General features: G+C 52.8%; 6 protein-coding genes across 6 annotated transcripts; 4 read left to right on the forward strand and 2 right to left on the reverse strand.

Annotated features, from left to right (window-relative positions):
- Positions 1–114: 114 nt before the first annotated feature.
- On the reverse strand, positions 115–3,003 carry N7539_005842 (gamma-tubulin-complex subunit SPC97; the record flags this gene model as incomplete). The annotated part of the gene is made up of 4 exons (XM_056935444.1): positions 115–196; positions 257–474; positions 557–2,541; positions 2,631–3,003. 4 exons carry the CDS (start codon positions 3,001–3,003, stop codon positions 115–117), a joined length of 2,658 nt encoding a protein of 885 aa, XP_056789316.1.
- Positions 3,004–3,409: 406 nt separating this feature from the next.
- On the forward strand, positions 3,410–4,472 carry pup2 (proteasome core particle subunit alpha 5; the record flags this gene model as incomplete). The annotated part of the gene is made up of 5 exons (XM_056935445.1): positions 3,410–3,434; positions 3,495–3,507; positions 3,582–3,660; positions 3,772–4,115; positions 4,193–4,472. 5 exons carry the CDS (start codon positions 3,410–3,412, stop codon positions 4,470–4,472), a joined length of 741 nt encoding a protein of 246 aa, XP_056789317.1.
- Positions 4,473–5,724: 1,252 nt separating this feature from the next.
- Positions 5,725–8,015, forward strand: N7539_005844 (fungal specific transcription factor domain-containing protein; the record flags this gene model as incomplete). Its single annotated transcript, XM_056935446.1, has 4 exons — positions 5,725–5,950; positions 6,029–6,533; positions 6,580–7,209; positions 7,286–8,015. The coding sequence occupies 4 exons, from the start codon at positions 5,725–5,727 to the stop codon at positions 8,013–8,015; spliced, it is 2,091 nt and encodes a 696-aa protein (XP_056789318.1).
- Positions 8,016–8,339: 324 nt separating this feature from the next.
- N7539_005845 (25S rRNA (adenine645-N1)-methyltransferase) lies at positions 8,340–9,884 on the reverse strand (the record flags this gene model as incomplete). The annotated part of the gene is made up of 1 exon (XM_056935447.1): positions 8,340–9,884. One exon carries the CDS (start codon positions 9,882–9,884, stop codon positions 8,340–8,342), a length of 1,545 nt encoding a protein of 514 aa, XP_056789319.1.
- A 1,421-nt stretch (positions 9,885–11,305) lies between these two features.
- Positions 11,306–14,814, forward strand: N7539_005846 (uncharacterized protein; the record flags this gene model as incomplete). Its single annotated transcript, XM_056935448.1, has 5 exons — positions 11,306–11,456; positions 11,548–12,278; positions 12,356–13,455; positions 13,531–14,590; positions 14,677–14,814. 5 exons carry the CDS (start codon positions 11,306–11,308, stop codon positions 14,812–14,814), a joined length of 3,180 nt encoding a protein of 1,059 aa, XP_056789320.1.
- Positions 14,815–15,565: 751 nt separating this feature from the next.
- On the forward strand, positions 15,566–17,116 carry N7539_005847 (uncharacterized protein; the record flags this gene model as incomplete). Its single annotated transcript, XM_056935449.1, has 4 exons — positions 15,566–16,228; positions 16,316–16,415; positions 16,498–16,998; positions 17,070–17,116. The coding sequence occupies 4 exons, from the start codon at positions 15,566–15,568 to the stop codon at positions 17,114–17,116; spliced, it is 1,311 nt and encodes a 436-aa protein (XP_056789321.1).
- Between the last annotated feature and the right edge of the window lie 264 nt (positions 17,117–17,380).

Below are 17,380 nucleotides of genomic sequence, written 5' to 3' on the forward strand. Positions count from 1 at the left end.
GATCGCGGATGGGCTCTGCTCGTGGTTTCTTGAAGAGGATCCAGTCGAATATTCGCGGAGAGACCGGATCCACTCAATTGAAGGCGTCTTCAATCAGCGATTGGCTTGAAGACTTCAATCTTCTTTGCTAATTGAGCTGAGCGAATGGGCCAGTTTGAGGAGCACCACACTCTCAGTGGCAGCAAAGTAGTTTAGACTGTGAACCGTGTCAGTAACAATTCCGCTCGCTCTGCGGACGATACCAGTAAATACTGACCTGTCCATAAGAATGCGCAGATGGCGGTTGAAGTGGTCTTCGTAACGCTTGAGCGTCTCTTCCAGCTTCACAATGCGGGATGGATCATAAGGGCGAGCATCAGACGCTCCCGTTTTGTCACCGGCCAAGTCAGGATCTGCCGAGACTAAAGCACGGGCGAGGGAAGAGGCGGTCCATTGCCCGAACATGGTACAGCAGGTCATGAGCTTGGAATGAATCTAGCAAGGTCGGAAGAAGACATGTTAGCGGAGGCTCCTCGATGGCTGGAATCGTCGGGGTCCAATAGTCATACACACATACCTTCAGCAGTTTCGCCTGTGTGAGCATGCACTCCTTCAAGCATGTGTCCAAAAAGTCCACATGATCTTGCATCAACTCATCGACTGTTCGATTCACCTGCTTGGACCCGTTCACAGTCACTTCGGAGCCATCGGCGTCAGCTCCACTGACTCGATCCATCAAAGCCACCCAATTCGGCTCGATCACCTCGGCAGTACAAAAGTACAATAGATGTTGGACAAAGATCAGCATTTTGGCTCGCAGGTTCCATGCTCGTCGCTTCCACAGCTCCAGACGTCGGTCGCTGGAACGGTGTCGCCAGCTAGCAACTTTGTTCTGATCGGCCCAGGACGTCACCAGTAACGTTTCCACATGTCGCAGGGAAAGTAAGTGACGGAAAATTAATTGATAACGCAGGACCGTTTTCCGGCTGATCACCAGAGAAAGCGGAAACGGAACGGAATAGTCCAGCTCCAGGCCGCTGAACCCCGTGATACTGTTGTCATCATCGGAAGCATGGGCAGAGGCCGCTTGTTGTTTTTCGAAGGCGGCCTCTGGGTGATCCTGGTCAATCCCAGAGACACTGACGACTTGCATCAACCACTTGGTCAGATCGACTTTGTTCATGCGGACTTTGACGTCTTCCTTGAAGGGATCCTGCGCAGCTATACTTCCCGGCTGGCGTAAGACCAGATCCAACAAGGACTGAAGCTTGCTCTCGTTGACAACATTCACGGGCTTGCGCAATTCCGAAGCGCCGAGTTCGAGGAAGTACGAGAAAAAGTCGGAACGATCGAGGAAAAAGTAATGTTTGAGGGAGCGGAACCGGGTGGTCAACGAATTCTTCGTCAGCAGCAGGTTCAACAAAGAGGCATTGGCGTGAGTGTAGGCTGCATTCACATTTTCCAAAAACCGAGGATCATCGAGCGTTTTAGGAACATCCTGCACAGCCTTGCTGACGTCTACGCCACCGCATTCGCGCACCACGTTCAAATATTTGCCAGCCAAGAGAACCCTGTCCTTGACACCTTCAAGTTGGGGTGGTACTTCCTCGTCACGGATCGTGTACCGCTTCTCCCAGTACTCATCCGTATAGTCCTCCTCGAGTTTCTCTCTTCGGATCCACTTCTGTTCCTTGACAAGGAACTCCGCATGTGGGTCTTTGATGCCGCCGTGATGGAGCCACTCATTCAACATGTTCATGTATGGTCGGCTCGCATCGCGGAGTAATGTCTGAATGAGGTTCTTGGTTGTCGGATCGCCCGAGAAGGAGGCCAGTCGCTCAGTCAGAAGCCTCAGCACATTGCCACCCTTGCACACCTTCCTGGTTGATCCTGGTACGAGGTCGCCTCCTTCTTTCAGTTGCTCCAGAATATTGTCCACGTCGTCAAAGTCATCGATAGTCTCGTCAAGCTCATCTGAATCCAACAATCCATTTCGTCGAAGCAGCTCCTGTCCGATAGAGTACAATTGCGCAAAATATTGGCTCGTTGGCATGGTATGAAGATGAAGTTGATGCAGTGTAAATGTCGGATTATTCAGAAGTTGGCCCTCCAATTGGGCAATCAGGATCAAATAGTCCTTTAGAATTTTGCGAATGGACGCACAGAGTGCATGGCATACAGCACCAAACTCGGCTCGGCTTTGAATCTCCACGAACGCTTCCAATGCACTAAAATTTGTGGCCATCTTCAACATGGACTGGGTGAGATCGCGCAGCGTGGGATCCAACCCTCCTGCGATCTGGAACACGGGTCCCGTCAGACGGTCCTTCTCTGCAGATGGGTCATACGAGCCATGATACTGAATATATTGGCCCTCATAGCCCATGAAGACAAAAAGAAGATCGTCCAGAAGAGCGGCTTCTTGGTCATGCGGTGATAAGGTCTGGAAGGGAGGAGGTCGTAGTGACGGGGGTGCAGTCGATGCTAGAGGGGGGGCCGAGACACGACAGGCGAGAGGAGCGGTTGAGTGCGGAATTAAAGACGCACGAGGATTCCATGATGCTAAACATAGTGGAAGGTCAGTACGATTCCATCTTGAATTTATAGGCGGACCCGCGGATTGAGCGCGCGGACAGGTTGGGATCACGAACAGCCAGCTGGGTCCTGTGTCTCTTTTCTTTCAAACGAATTGGTCAGCCCTTCGGCAGGCCTCGCCTTGTGAAGCTTTGCCTTCTCCCATCCTCCCCGACTCGCAACACCCGGTGCCTCTTTGATCGGATCTCTGCGCGCAGTCTTCTCCCGTGTTGATGTCGAACTCCGCTCGACTCGCCGATTTCCGGCCTGCTTCAGCTCCCGCGACGATCGTTGATTTGGGCTCGTAGTGCTCGTGCGCAAAGAATCCATGCCTTCTTGCGGTTGCGGCGACGCGCCGCCGCGACCAGGCCTATCGGCACCGACGCGATTGGAGACAGCGCGGGGTCGCGGAGCGCTCACGTAGCTCGTATGGCGGTCATTGGCGGACATAGTCCTTTTTCGGACGGAGTGAATATCATGAACCACTGACGATCCAAGCTGCTCGCCGTCGCGGTACGAGGATGAGAGAATTGGGAGATATTGCGAGATATTGCGAGCGAAGCGCAATAATCAAACCGGCCTCATGGCAAGGCGCGCCAGCCATCCCGCGGGTGCTTGGGGCAGCTTTATTGATATGGTCTGCCTTGCTGCCTTAGGCGTTCACGCCGACCAGGCACGCAACTTGCGTAACCGCGAGAGCTTCCCGCCGAGAGCAAGCTCACATCCTCCATCCTCTTGTTCTCGATTGTGCTGCGGCTTTTCTCTCTCTCATCTAACAAGACATCGTTTGTCTTGAACGCCTGGCCCCTGTCACTTTGTTCGTCGTTTCCAGTGTCTGTAATTCGAATCGTCCACAATGTTCATTGCACGCTCAGAATATGGTAAGCTTCGACGTTTCCTGCTTCCCAGTACAAGCCAAGATAGCTAACGATTATGAATAGATCGTGGTATCAAGTACGCAGATGCTCAATCCCACTCTTTGATGTCTGTCTTACACGCTCATTATACTCATATCACTTCCTCAACAGCACCTTCTCTCCCGAGGGTCGTTTGTTCCAGGTCGAATACTCTCTCGAAGCTATCAAGCTAGGCTCCACGGCGATCGGTGTACGTCCATTTCTGTCTTTGCTCCAGCGACGTTCCCTATAGCGCCGTCGGACTCCGTTGTCCGCCAACCCAATGCACACATGGCTCACAGATCTAATACGGGACATATAGGTTGCCACCTCGGAGGGTGTCATTCTTGGCGTCGAGAAGCGTGTCACATCAACACTTTTGGAGGCCTCATCTGTGGAAAAGATCGTGGAAATTGACCAGCACATCGGCTGCGCCATGTCTGGCCTGCAAGCTGACGCACGTAACCTAGTGGAGCACGCCCGTGTCGAGTGTCAAAATCATGCTTTCCACTACGCCGAACCTCTCCGCGTTGAGAGCACAACCCAGGCCATCTGTGACCTGGCCCTTCGTTTTGGTGAGAGTGGTGATGATGAAGGCAGCGTGATGAGTCGGCCGTTTGGCGTCGCCCTGCTGATTGCCGGTTACGACGAGGACGGACCCCAGCTGTAAGTAGAGACGAAGCCCCTCTCCCCCGCAGCTGTACATTATATGGGAACTAATCGGTTGGTGTGATTTGCCATAGATACCACGCTGAGCCTTCGGGTACTTTCTATCGTTACGATGCCAAAGCGATCGGCTCGGGAAGTGAAGGTGCTCAGGCCGAACTCCAGAATGAATACCACAAGTCCTTGACGCTGGCCGAGGCTGAATCATTGGTTCTGAAGACATTGAAGCAGGTGATGGAAGAGAAGCTCGATTCCAAGAACGTGCAATTGGCGAGTGTCACAAAGGAGAAGGGCTTCCGCATCTACAACGATGAGGAGATGGGCCGCGCCGTGGCACAACTGGGCGGAAACCAATAGACGACATGCTGAACGGGAGCTGCAGACTATATTCTGTTAGAATTTGAGGCATGACACACTCGATACCAGTACCCGAATGGCCCCTGAAGGAAACTTCTCAGTATCGTACTTGGCACGTCGCATTGCCTCCCAGTACCTAGACTCGGTGATACGCATCGCTCGATTTCCATCAACTGGCCAGTTGCTTTTGGAGGGCGTTCGCTAAGATCAATATATCTCTGCGTAAGGTATTGGGGTCCAGAGACGGCGTATTCAGAGAGACTTGGCCAGTGGCAGCATATTACTGAGGTTATTCCACCTCAGTTTTGTGGCTGGCCTGGCTCTTGGTCCACAGTGAAACGATGATCGCGGACGTCGTGTCACGGGCCGTCATCCATGTCACCAGTATTACTATCAACTAGGTATCAAGGATATCCAAGGTGGCAGATTACGCACCATCAGTGGATGAAGTTCATAATTTTAGGATCATCCATTCTAAAAAGTTCTAGTATGCATGAAAAGGCCGGATCAGACCCACTGTAAATGTAGTCTTCCTTTTGTCTCGCTCGACATGGGAGAATATAGACGTGTCCCCCAGTCTAGCAACAGGGTCACTACAGACATATATATTGATGGCGGACGGGATGGTGTGTCTTGCTCGCAATATGGATGTATATTCCATCCATGAATCTCAGGTAGCGTAACATCTCGAAATCTCTCCGTTAAATTCCCTGTCCAGAGCCTCACAATATAAAATGCTGGCCTGTCGGCAGCTGAAAACCCGAAAGTGGACACTTCGAGATCCATCCGCCCTCTCGTCCAAGATGAGTCTCTCATTCTACTGGACCTCATGTGCGGGGTAAATGAAAGCCACCACAGCACGAAGCTCCTTATGATCCTCCCGCTGTAGAATGCGGATAAGAAAGACGTGGGTACACCAAGAACTTACAGTACATAAATCGTACATTGTGCCCGCCTCCACACTTGAGCACAAAATCCGGGGGAGGTGGAGCTTCCGTTGTCACGGCTTCTTCCCCCTTCGTCTACTGCGTCTAGCTTGCCGACTGATACGCTGCAATCCCTGCCTTGCTGCATTTCAATGGATATACGCACGACGCGGAGATTGAATGGACAGCCATCGAGAGCCCGCATTGCCTGTCTCCATTGCCGGGCTCGTAAGGTGCGATGCACTTTAGCAATTCAAGGACCGCCGTGTACCAACTGTCAACTCGATGGCCTGCAATGTGCCACTCGACCCAAGCTACGCCGGCGCATGCCTGCGACGACATCACAGGAGGAGAATGTCTCTTCTTCGCAGCTGAAACATGAGCCCACAGTCCAAAGATACGATTTTAGTGTGCCTGAGGGCCTCCCCCGGCATCAATCTCAGCGTCTACTGACTTGTGACCTCAACGGTATGAATATTTTCGGAGGGCCGACCAATGACTCTGGCAACCATGAAGCACAAGTGCCCGACACACTCCTTGGCATCGCATCATGTACGTTGGAAAGTGACGTGGCGATCTTCAGGACGACCATGAAGCCACAGGCCCGGTATAACATCTGACAGAAAATAGATTGTGATTCAATTTCACCGAATCGAGAGGTTTTGTTCACCTTTCAGCCCTACCTACGTGCCCCGAAGCTTCGTCGGTTGAACCTATCGGATCAGTCATTTCTCGAGTCCCAGAAATGTCTCCATGTGCCTGCCGGTGTCATACTGGAGACTTTGATCACACGGTATTTTCTCTACGTGCATCCTTGTTTGCCAGTGATCAATGAGGCAGAATTCTGGGCGATGATCGGCGACCAGTCGTCGTCAGTTTCATCGTTTTCATTATTGGTATTCCAGGCGATGATTTTCGCGGCTTGCAGTGTATGTGTGACCCAGTTCCACGTGAGGGCTGTGAGGAACGTGTGTGGCCTGATATATAAGAATCTCAGTACATTTCTCTCGATGACGCGAAGACCTGGGGAGCTGGATCCATCCTGGAGATGCGAAACTCCTTTTATCGACGAGCAAAGGTACGACCAAGACAATAACAAATCGCAAGACTTTCTGCCAAGGCATAGGAAAGCATTGTGTGTGCGCGCGTGAGAGAAGGAGAGACCATGATCTGACATATAGTGATAAGCTACTTTACGACTTTGGCGTTGAGGAAGACCATCTTCGTATTTCACAAGCCTTGACTCTCCTGACGTATCAAAGTTCGGGGACCGATCATCTCAGCAATAGCACCTGGTTAGGGCTCGCAATCCAACAAGCTCGCTTGGCCAACGCTCACCTTTACTATCGGTGTCCACCTAAAGCGAAATACAAACGTTCCGACCTCAAACGCCTATGGTGGTGCATAATGATTCGTGATCGGATAATCTCCTTGGGCATGCGCCGGCCACTTCAAATACCACCCACGCAATTCGATATCATGACACGAGATCCGTTAGAGATCGATGATCTCTCAGACGAAATTCACACTTCCAGAGTGTACGATGCCGATACTAAGCGAGTACTCTGTCGAATCATGACAAGCCTGTGCCAACTTGTTTCATCATTAACAAGTCTTATCGATGCGCTTTATCCCCTCGATCCATTTCCAGATTGCCATGCGAGTCAAGGCGCGAGTATTGCCTCTATCGACGACATCCAGGCCCGACTCAAGCATTGGCAGAGCTACCAGATGCTGCCTCTGTCTTCAGAGGATTACAGCGTCCACAAATCTGTCGCATTTTTCAAGCAGCTCAATGCTCTGTATTTTGAGTACGTTGAACAGTTCTGCCAAAGTGGACTCTGCAACAGACGACTAAACAACCAATTTTCTTGCTTTTTTTGACAGGTCGGCTCGTCTTGCGCTCTACCAATATATCTCTTTCCGGATTCATCGCAATCAGAGACCAGATGATTGGCCGGACCTAATGGACGCAGTCTCCGCAATACACGACGTGGTAAAGCGGTTTGTGGCAGATGGAACAGCCAGCCACTTACCAATCAGTGCGGTAGCTTATACCGCGCTCCCCCAAATGGTCTTGAATCTGAACTTTCGGCTGTCGAACGATGCAGTGACCCGCCGCCGTCAGGAGCTCGTTCTCCGCAACTACATGGAGCTGAACCGCCAATATGGACTGCGGTACGACGTCGCCCACGTCAGTGTCTGGGTGAATCGAATCGTCCGGCTGTTCGAAGTTTCTTTATCCCCCATCAAGCCACAACTTGCCGACCTGGCTCGACAAGAGAGAGTCTTTCCGGGCAAAGACTGCCTATATTTGCTCAAACTAGAACCCGAGTTGTACTTCAAGATTGCCGGAATGATGGACGCTTCCATGGCGACTGGGCAATTGGCGCTTGAGTTCTCCGAGTCCAATTTCGACTCTCCGGATCTGGCCATGTCACTTTTTCAAAATGAATGTCAGCGAGCTGCCGATTCGCCGCTAGCGATGCTGAGTGAGCCATCGGGGGTGATTCAGTCTATTGAGGATGACGGGGCTGAGATAGAATGCGACTCAACATCGATTGACTTGAGCTCGATTGAGCTTCTGTCCAGGGGGTTGGGACTTTTTGGAGAGTAGGTCTCAGCTAGCGACGGAGGGATCTGTAGGTTGGGACGCATGTTATATAGTGTAGAGTACCAAATTCGGGATAGTCAGCTCTTGAGTTTCCCCATCTACCAAAACCCAACTGGACCTGATCATCGATCACTCTCACGACTACAAGCTGCCGTACGCTACAGTCTGCGCTTCTTGAATGTGAAGAGAACTAGAGATATCATCCAGCATAACCTTGAAGTATATACTATACACTATACAGTGACTGGTCTCAACGTGCTAGTTCCAGTGATTTCTTCACGATGAAATAATGGAAGACTTGTTTCTTCCTTTGATGCAATCCTAGTACTAGCGAATCTTATAAACACACGGCTTCAGGACTTGTGCCTCCTGCTCCGCGGTCATTCCGTTGTCAGACGCCGGCTGGCGATCGACAAAGCGCTTCTTTGAGCCGGGGGCCGGGGCACTCAATCCAGTCGCATGTTTACCCTTGATTGGCGCTCCTCCTTGCTTGACAAACTCCATCTTCACAAACATCTTATTGGACTTGTCGACCGACTCTGGGCGCAAAACAAACCCACGAGTACGGAAGACCTCGACGAAAGCCGAGATGTCAGTCTCGTCGTCATCAGCAGCGGGCCGAGCATCCTCGGCAAATATGTCCTCCTCGTCGATATCTGAATCGTCGCCCTTCTTGCCCTTCTTCTGCTTTTTCTGCTGGGTCTTGCTGAGCGGCTTCTGGGCGCCGATCATGGACTTTTTGCGGTTGACTTTGCCGAAACGACTCTTCACTTCACTGACCCAGCACTCGCCTTTGCCGTCGCTACGTAGAACGCGCCACGCCTCCTCGACAAAGGAAACCCAATTGGTGCCCATCAGACTCAAGCAAAAGATGGCCACGTCCATTGAACCATCCTCAACGGGGAGCTTGGAAATGTCGGCCTTGGTGATCAGTGGGTGAGGAGCCTGAAGATCGTAACTGTTCAGCTTCAGGTTGAGCTTCTTGGCAGAAGGAGTCAGGTTGCGGGCGATAGCGGCATCACCACAACCGAGGTCGGCTATGTTGCAGGTCCCGTTGGGCCGGCGGGGCAAGGGTAAAGCCTTGTTAGGCAGAGGCTTGCCTCGCTTCGGGGCCGCGACGGCACCGCGACGACGAACAGCCTGGATATATCCATCGACCGGGTTGGACGGCCACGATTCCTTGACTTGACGTGAGAATCCTGCGTGGTACTCATCGAACAACTCAGGATTCGCATTGAACAGCTCGACAGCTTTTGACGAATCTGTGGTGTAAAGGGTCTCATTCAGGTGGCGGAATCGGGAGGAAATCAACTTCTGACGCATGGCCTGCTGCAGAGGCGTCAGAGTCGCGGTGGTCACTGGCGGAGCCGCCAGAGCGCTCATTGCAGAGGCAGCCTTGTCAGTAGCAAGAGCCGCACCGCCAGCATGATCCTTCTCTATTGAGCTCTCATTGTCCTTGGCCTTCTTGTTCTTTCTTTGTCTCTTGTTCTTCTTGCCCTGTCCATCCTCCTGTGCAGCGTCCACTGTAGTAACTTTACCCTCCTCCGTGGCGTTTGGCGATTCAGCAGCCTGGGGCTGGCTGGTCGTAGGAGTGGGAGCAGCAGCGGGGGTCGTTGCTGCTGCTGCTGCTGCATTTTGGCGCTCCTGCTTCTTTTTCTTCCATGGCTTGTCCGCTTGGCCCTCAATATGCTTGCGGTACATCTCAGTCACATTTCCCGAGGTCACATTGTCGCGCTTGCGCTTCTTGTCCTTGTTCTTGCCATTGGGCGTGGCGCTGTCATTGCTGGGTTGAGCGTCGTTCTTGGCTTGATTAGGTTGAGACTGCTGCTTCAGCGCAGAGCTCTCAAGCGACCATCCAGGGACGGCAAACATGGTGAAAATTTGTCACGGGATGAGTTGGAGGTTCCAATGAATGAGACGACCTCGACAATTCCCGATATGCAATTGTTGAGTATGCGCCGCAGCAATGGGTCAGGATGGCTTAAGTGTCGGATCGAAAAAAAAATAATAAGGTCTAGCGAAGTTTCGCCCAATCTCCGCATTATTACCGGTGGTAATTTTGATACACATCCTTATCGCGTTTGACCTGATAGCAGTGCGTCTCGGGAGCATCATGTGATCATTGTGTAGAATACCAATACCCGGTCCGGATGGGACCAGAGGGTCAACTTTCAAGACGCTTCCAGTCCTCATAAATCAGGCACTCCTACCGTACTACTGCCCAGATCTCGTGATTCGGCTGATCGCGACTTGCAAGTCATTTGATCAGCTGAAAGCTGGCATTCAGCCCAGCATCACCTGCATACTACTAGTTCGAGTACGACTACTGTCCTACCGGACGAATACTATACGGTGAAGCCTTGTCTATTTCAATTGGATTGGCTCAGATGAAGTGCTGGCTTGCGATGTGATTGACGAGGTAGAGTACCCTCACTCAAGGTGCCACAGAGGAATCTACCGAGGCCACATATAAGGTCGGGGGACCATCTATAAGGTATCTCTGCGTGCCTGGCGCATGGAGTTCCCATTTCGTCTCTTAGAACCCATCGGTCCATCCAGTTTGAATCTCACCCACAGGTCGGGCATGCCAGCCGTGCGAGGCTGTCTGTGAGGCTCCCTACGATACTCGGATACTGAACCTGAGCACTCGTCAAGCCTGCATGACACGTAAATGAAAAATAAAAGTTTAAACAACGTCGAGAGCCATTACATGGCCCCCAGTGGCCGCAATTTGCTTAGTCTCTGGATCGTAGCCTTACAAGCCCGTCAGACTATTCAGACAAAGTTTCAGGGGCCTGAACCAATAGCGTGGAGTGAGCGACAGTATCCAGACTGAGGTGGAAAGGCTGCCCATGCACTTAGCAAGTTAGCAGTCCCGACTGTCCTCGATGCTGGCGATTGGATTCGAGAGTCGAGACCCGTCCGATTGGCAATGAGGCTGACTTGACAAAGACTCTCCACTCCACTGTGACGTGATTCCCTTCTACAAGAGTCCAAAGCCGTCTGGGCGCGTCAAGCTGCTAACTGTGGCCGACTGTGATCGATTCCAAGTCTCTTGGAAGAGCAACTGGCCATCTTATCGTCAGGTGCATAGCGGAGGAAAATCACCGACGGCGCGATCACCGGAAGGCGGAACTCCATCAATCGCATTCAACTTTCAAGTGACCTTCTGCCCCTCCGATCTTCCAGTCACTGCTCTCTTCCGATCTCCACCATGCTCCTCGCATAGTACACTTGCTTGAAATTCGTCGATTCGAGGTTTCACCCCTGCGACCATTGCTCACGGCGCTGTCATGACCGGTCCTTTGGAGGCGGAAGGACCGTCAGGACCGGCCGTATCGGCGATCAGTTCCATCGACGGACCCAAGCCGGCTGAGCAGCCCGCAGCAAAGCAGTCCGCCGCGCGCAAGGGCCCTAAGAGACGCACCAAGACCGGTTGCCTAAGTACGTAGAGCCGTCCAGAGGAGGTGTGGGCAAAGGATTGACGATGCGCACAACTTCATTCTGAAGTCGATTGAATTGACCGCTTCACCAGCTTGTCGAAGACGCCGAATCAAGTGTGGGGAAGAGAAACCCACGTGCAGCAATTGCGTGAAGTCCAAGCGCATTTGTGAAGGCTATGCTCGGCGGGTGATCTTCAAGAATCCGCTGGGGCTTGTGGGATCCTATGGTACCATCTCCGCGCATGGTCAATTGCAGCAGCAACAGCAGCCGCAACCGCAACAAGGATCAGTGCCTGTGTACAATCACTGGACGGCATCATTCGCGCAAGCGCAACATGTCGAGGCGGCGCCGGGACAGCACCCGATGCTGGCTCCACGACCCGTCGATCCGGCAGCATTGGAGCATCACATAGCACCAATATATGAAGCCACTCCTCCGATAGGACAAACACACGCTCCCTCTGCACCTTCATTCTACTATCCGGCTTCTGCACGACAGGTACACGGTCAAGAATGGCCGGCCCAGAATGCACAGAGCTCAGCGCACCAACCTCAATCAACAATCCCTCAACCATCAACACTGCCACATCAGGGACTGGTAGCTAGCAACATGATCGGGGAAGCCGATCGCTCCCTACCAGCTCAGTCACTTCAATTCGGTGACTCCACGGCCGATGCTGACAGGCGCATACCGCAAGCACCCCAGGCGATCGTTTACTGGACTAACGAACAACTCAGCCAGGACATCGGCTTTGGCACAGTCAAACCAGCTCAGTGGCAGACAGAAATGCCAACAGGATTGAAAGCCCCTTCGATTTCTCAGGTATCTCACCGCTCAGATGCGCTGGCGCATGTTGGATCATACTTGAAATCTCACTGACTAACTCCCATGATTCGCAGCCTGACAACTCGCTAGCAGCTGGGTATCAGTTTCCAGCACAAGATAAGCTGGGTCGCTGGCAGAGCGATGCTCCTCAGCACCCCGAGCAGCTAGATCAGCGACAACTCGTGTATGTCGACGATGAGAATAACGACTACTACGACGTGGATTCCGACGATGAGATGGCGGGGCCAAGCCAGTTGGAAGGTTTCAACCAATTGAGTCTCATCATGGCATCTGCGAACCATGACGAAAGTCGCTTCCGATCATTCACAGCTCATTTGAATGAGCCGAACATCCTTGCCTCTTACACGCCCAGTCTCGGATCCAGCCCTCTTAACAATCCCACAACAGCCCGCATCTTCGCCCACTTCATCCATTCAACTGGGCCGTCATTGTCAATCTTCGAACGGCATCCGACAGATTCTTCCATCTCTTTAGGCGCGGTCCTACCTGCTCAACAGGGCCTTTGGACATATACGCTACCTCTCAAAGCATTGGAGAATCCGGCGTTACTCCAGGCTATCCTTGCTATCAGCAGTCTTCACATTGCATACCTACAAGGAACGTCTACGACAGTGTCACTCAGGCACTACCATTACGCGCTTAAAAAGATCGGCCAGGCTGTGAGTTTACCTCTTCCCCGTAGGGAGATTGGGACGCTGGCTGCCACAGAGCTTCTGGCATATTACGAAGTCATTTCCGCCGATCACTCCAAATGGAACAGTCACGTAGCTGGAGCCGCTCAACTGATCAAGGAAGTGGACTTTGCCGGTACGACCCGGGATCTTCGCACTTATCGACGAGTGATCAGTGCGCAGAGAGACCAGCTGGGATGGTCGAACTCGTCGATTTACGATCACGGCTTTGGTTCCGAATCAAGTGAACATGATCCCTTCGCAGAAAAAGAGACGAGCGTGAACGAACACCTCATCGGGTCAATTCTGGGGCGAGCAGTCAACTTTGATGACTTTGGACGCGTGGACATTGGCCAACCACGTTTATTTAAAAAGAATTTCACCCGCAAGGAGATTGAAAATTTCCGGATCCAGTGCGATCTCTACTGGTGGTTCACGAAACAGGATGTCTTTCATAGCTTCATCAGTGGAGAGAAACTCTTGTGAGAGCCCATCCCTTCTGGCCGTTTCATTGCACCCTCCAACTCAAGCACAAGCTGACTTTCTTGATGGTCTAGTATGCCCTACTCTATGCAGTGTCAATGTCCTCCGCGAGCAGGTGTTGGGCGCATTGACGCCATATACGGATCTGCGGATCACCTTTGGTTGTTGCTTGCACGTGTGTCGGACTTTGGATACCGCGATCGTAAACGCAAGATTCGAGCTCTCCGCGCGGCTGGAACGGAATGGAGGCCATCGCCGGGCATGTTCAAGTTCATGGGTCGCTTTTCGAGCAAGAGAGATCCCAATGCCAGGAGAGACTCACCAGGAACAGCACCTGCGAGAACACCTCCGCCTAGCGGCCCTCCATCTGGACCTTCAGGATCTCATGGTTCACGCCCCAGCCCTTCTGACTCTGATTCAACTCCCATGTACGGCATGGTCCCACCACATGGGCCAGCACGGCTACCATCAGGATTCGCTGATGGCCCTCGCGACCGTCAGCCGTCGTTCCAGGAAGAAGAACGTAGCGAGGGTGTCACTTATGCAGAGGCTGAACAAGAATGGGAGGAAATTTTCGCGGCTATGGATACCCTTGCTAAAGAATTTGGAAGAAATTTTGAACCTCTTCCTGCCGATGTCACGCAATCCATTCCTACGCCATTCGGCCCTGCGCTGCAATATCGTACTCACACTATTGCAGTCATCTGGGGCTTCTATTACGCAGCCCGCATCCTACTTTACCGACTACACCCGTCTATGCCACCAGCTATGATGATGGCGGCTGGGGTGGCTGCGGCGACCACTGCCGAATATGCCCAGATCATCGGGCGAATCACTGGGGGCATATACTATCCTCAGCGATTCAATCTGCAGGCTGGTAGCCTCAGTCCAACTCTTGGATCCTCGCTTACCGAAATGACGGTCCCTATCTTCTTTGCCGGAGTACAGTACATGGATCCAGCGCAGCGCGGCTGGACCGTCGCCAAACTACGGGACATTTCTCGACTTACAGGCTGGAAGACCTCAGAAGCCATTGCCAGTGGATGTGAGAAGGCTTGGATCGTGGCCGCCAAACATGGCCGTGGGCCTCCTTATGAACGAACCTCCGAGGTTGATCAGACCCGAGGACCCCCTGTAAGTGTTGATCTAAAGCTATCTTGTGAGCTGAGCCAAGTTCACATTGCAGATGGTGCTGAACCGTGTCTTCCATTCTCCTTTAGGCTCTTGATCTTCTCGAACGTGATGGTGGGCAGAGCAATGACGAGCGACGGTTTGTCACAGTCGACACCCATGATCGCGCCCATTATGCCATGGGTCTTCTCAGTTTGGATGCAGACATGCAGTCCTTGGAGTTGTAGTAGGCTATGCAGATGGAAATAGCTAACACGATGAGGCGCCGTCATTGGTGTACCTGCGGTACCTGAACGGTGTTGGGCCACACTTTGCGCGGTCGATGCAGGCCATTCGTTCTCCGAGTTACTGTTTCGGCTGAGTGTCAAGTCCAACAGAGTGGCCTAGACTACTCTAGTCATGCACCTAATACGTAACGACCTTGAATGCCAAAAAGTTGCTGAAGACTATGCTGTCCCCTTGTTCCTGACTGGGGGGTCGCCAGTCGACCCACGTATTGGGCTGCTATGGAAGTGGAACGGCGGCTGCTGGCTGCTGCTGCTGCTCCGCCCGCGCACTTTTCTCCACTCTCCTTCTTGTTCTCCCTTCAACAGCGCTCTCCGACGTCACCTCGCGCCGCTTCTGCCTAACCACCATACATCTGGCAGGGCTGAAAAGGCAGTCTGGCTCGTAAGGCGCACTTGACTGTCCTCGTATCTTTCCGTAGCCTGTGGTCCAGGTGCCCTGCTCGACCTCCTTTTTGCTTCTTCATCTTCTTCCCCTTCATCTCTGGATTTCCCAGGCCATTCTGCCTTTTGTTCGTACCCGTGGTTCTTTCAGACTCCCACTCCTCCCCACCATCGGCCCGCAAGTCAGCCGGCTTCGTCATTCACGGTAGCCACTGCATCTTCCGGTCCAGCTGCCACAGCAGCAGAGCCACAGGATATTACCCAAAACACAGAGCCCACAGTACGGTTTCGGAGTTGGCGTCACAAAATCATGTCACGCTACGATGACTATCGGTCGTCGACGGGAAGTTTCGAGACTCGCGACCGGCATGAGCGTCGTCACTCTCGTGGCCCTCCGGTCATGGATCGACCCCGCCAGGTCGACGACGAACGCTTTGAGTTCCGTATGCGCGAGGCAGACCGATATGGGCCCCCTGCACGTGCTCCAGGCCGGTACTATGAAGACGAGCACCTGGTGCGCTCCTCTGGAGCTCTCGTTCCGCATGACCGACGTCGGCGTCGCGACGAAAGTCCCTCGTTCGCTCCGCCTCGTCTAGTGAGACGGCAGTCTTCTCTCGACACTTTCGATCGGATTCCTCGCCGCAAGATGGAAACACTTGAAGCTCGTGATCGGCCGCGAGGCGCTCCTCGTGCGCCCCATGTGCCTGCCCCGCCGCGAGCCGCACCGGGACATTACCGTGAGCGAGAAATTTATGAAGATATCCGCATCGCCGAGCCGGACCTTTATGGCGACGAGGAGTTTCGAGGATTCAGGGAGCGCAGATCTATGGACCATCATCGACGTCGCTCGAGTAGCGGCACCCGTTCACGGCGGGAAGAGAAGCCTTATCCTCGTAAGGGCAAGACTCGCATTCCGCGCAAATGGGTTCATGTGCATGCCATTTTGGATCTGGGATATCCATTCAAGGAGGATGTAAGTTGTTGTGGCCTAGTTCGAAAAACAAATTCTTTGGGTATAGACATGTTCAAAGATGCTGATATTCTGCATGATGATTTTTAGGGCGAGGTCATTGTCATCCAGAAAGCACTGTCCAAGGAGCAAATCGACGAGGTCATTAGTCTGAGCAAAGAATTCCGAAGGCCCGCTGAACACGTGGAAAGTAAGTCGGTTGCACGTCGGATTTTCTGGGACCCGGAAAACAGAACAGGACAGAACATGCAAGCTAATGACCGTGGTATTAGCTGAATATCTACGTGTCCCGCGATCCCCCGTGCGGACCATCCCTCGCGAACGGGTCACGACCGAGCATCTGGTCGTTGACTCACGTCACCGGGATGCACACTACATTGAAGCTTCGCCGCACAGACGTGAGAGACACGAAGAAATCGATTACGAAGAGTACGCTCCACGGTCGCGGACCATGATTGTCTCTCGACCACGGTCTGTGTCTGTGAACACGCATGCCCGTCCTTCAACATCCCTCCAACTGATTGAGCCGCGAAATTATGCTGAAGAGCGGATTGAAACTCGTCCTCGCAACTCAGGCCAGATGGTTTTGGTTCGGCCACGGGAGAGCGACCGCGAGCTTGACGAGTATGTGCGTGAGCTCGAAGAGGAGGCGAGGATGCTCCGGCTGGAACGACGGGGTGGTTACGAGGTGACTCGAGATCGTGAAACCGATGTCATTGACAGCAGGGGCAATGAGACAGAGATCCACGAGGTTCGACGTACCGAACGCAGAGGTAAGTTGTTTGATCAACATTTTCTACCCTGATTCTGAAGAACAGGACGTGCGGCTGACAGCTCAATCTAGAACCCAGTGCGGGCGTGATGCGGGCCATGCTAGCCACTCTCACATGAAAGACTTTGGCGGTGGACTCGACGCACTTTATAGCGTTGAACTTCCAGCCAGACACGAGCACCACGACCGTTACGGCCTCTTGACGATTTATCCTGTTAATTTCTTCGGTGTATTTATCTTCTTTTCCTATATCCCTATTTCTTGTTGCGTGACCCGCTGTATACAATTGCAAATTCCGACGTTTTATTTATTCTCATGTTCCTTCTCTACCACAATCCATAGTGGCGGTGTTCAACAGTGGGGCGGTGCATCGGGAGCACTCC

The sequence above is a fragment of the Penicillium diatomitis genome, assembly GCF_028827545.1.
Source record: "Penicillium diatomitis strain IBT 30728 chromosome Unknown utg000006l_segment0_segment0, whole genome shotgun sequence".
NCBI lineage: Eukaryota > Fungi > Ascomycota > Eurotiomycetes > Eurotiales > Aspergillaceae > Penicillium > Penicillium diatomitis.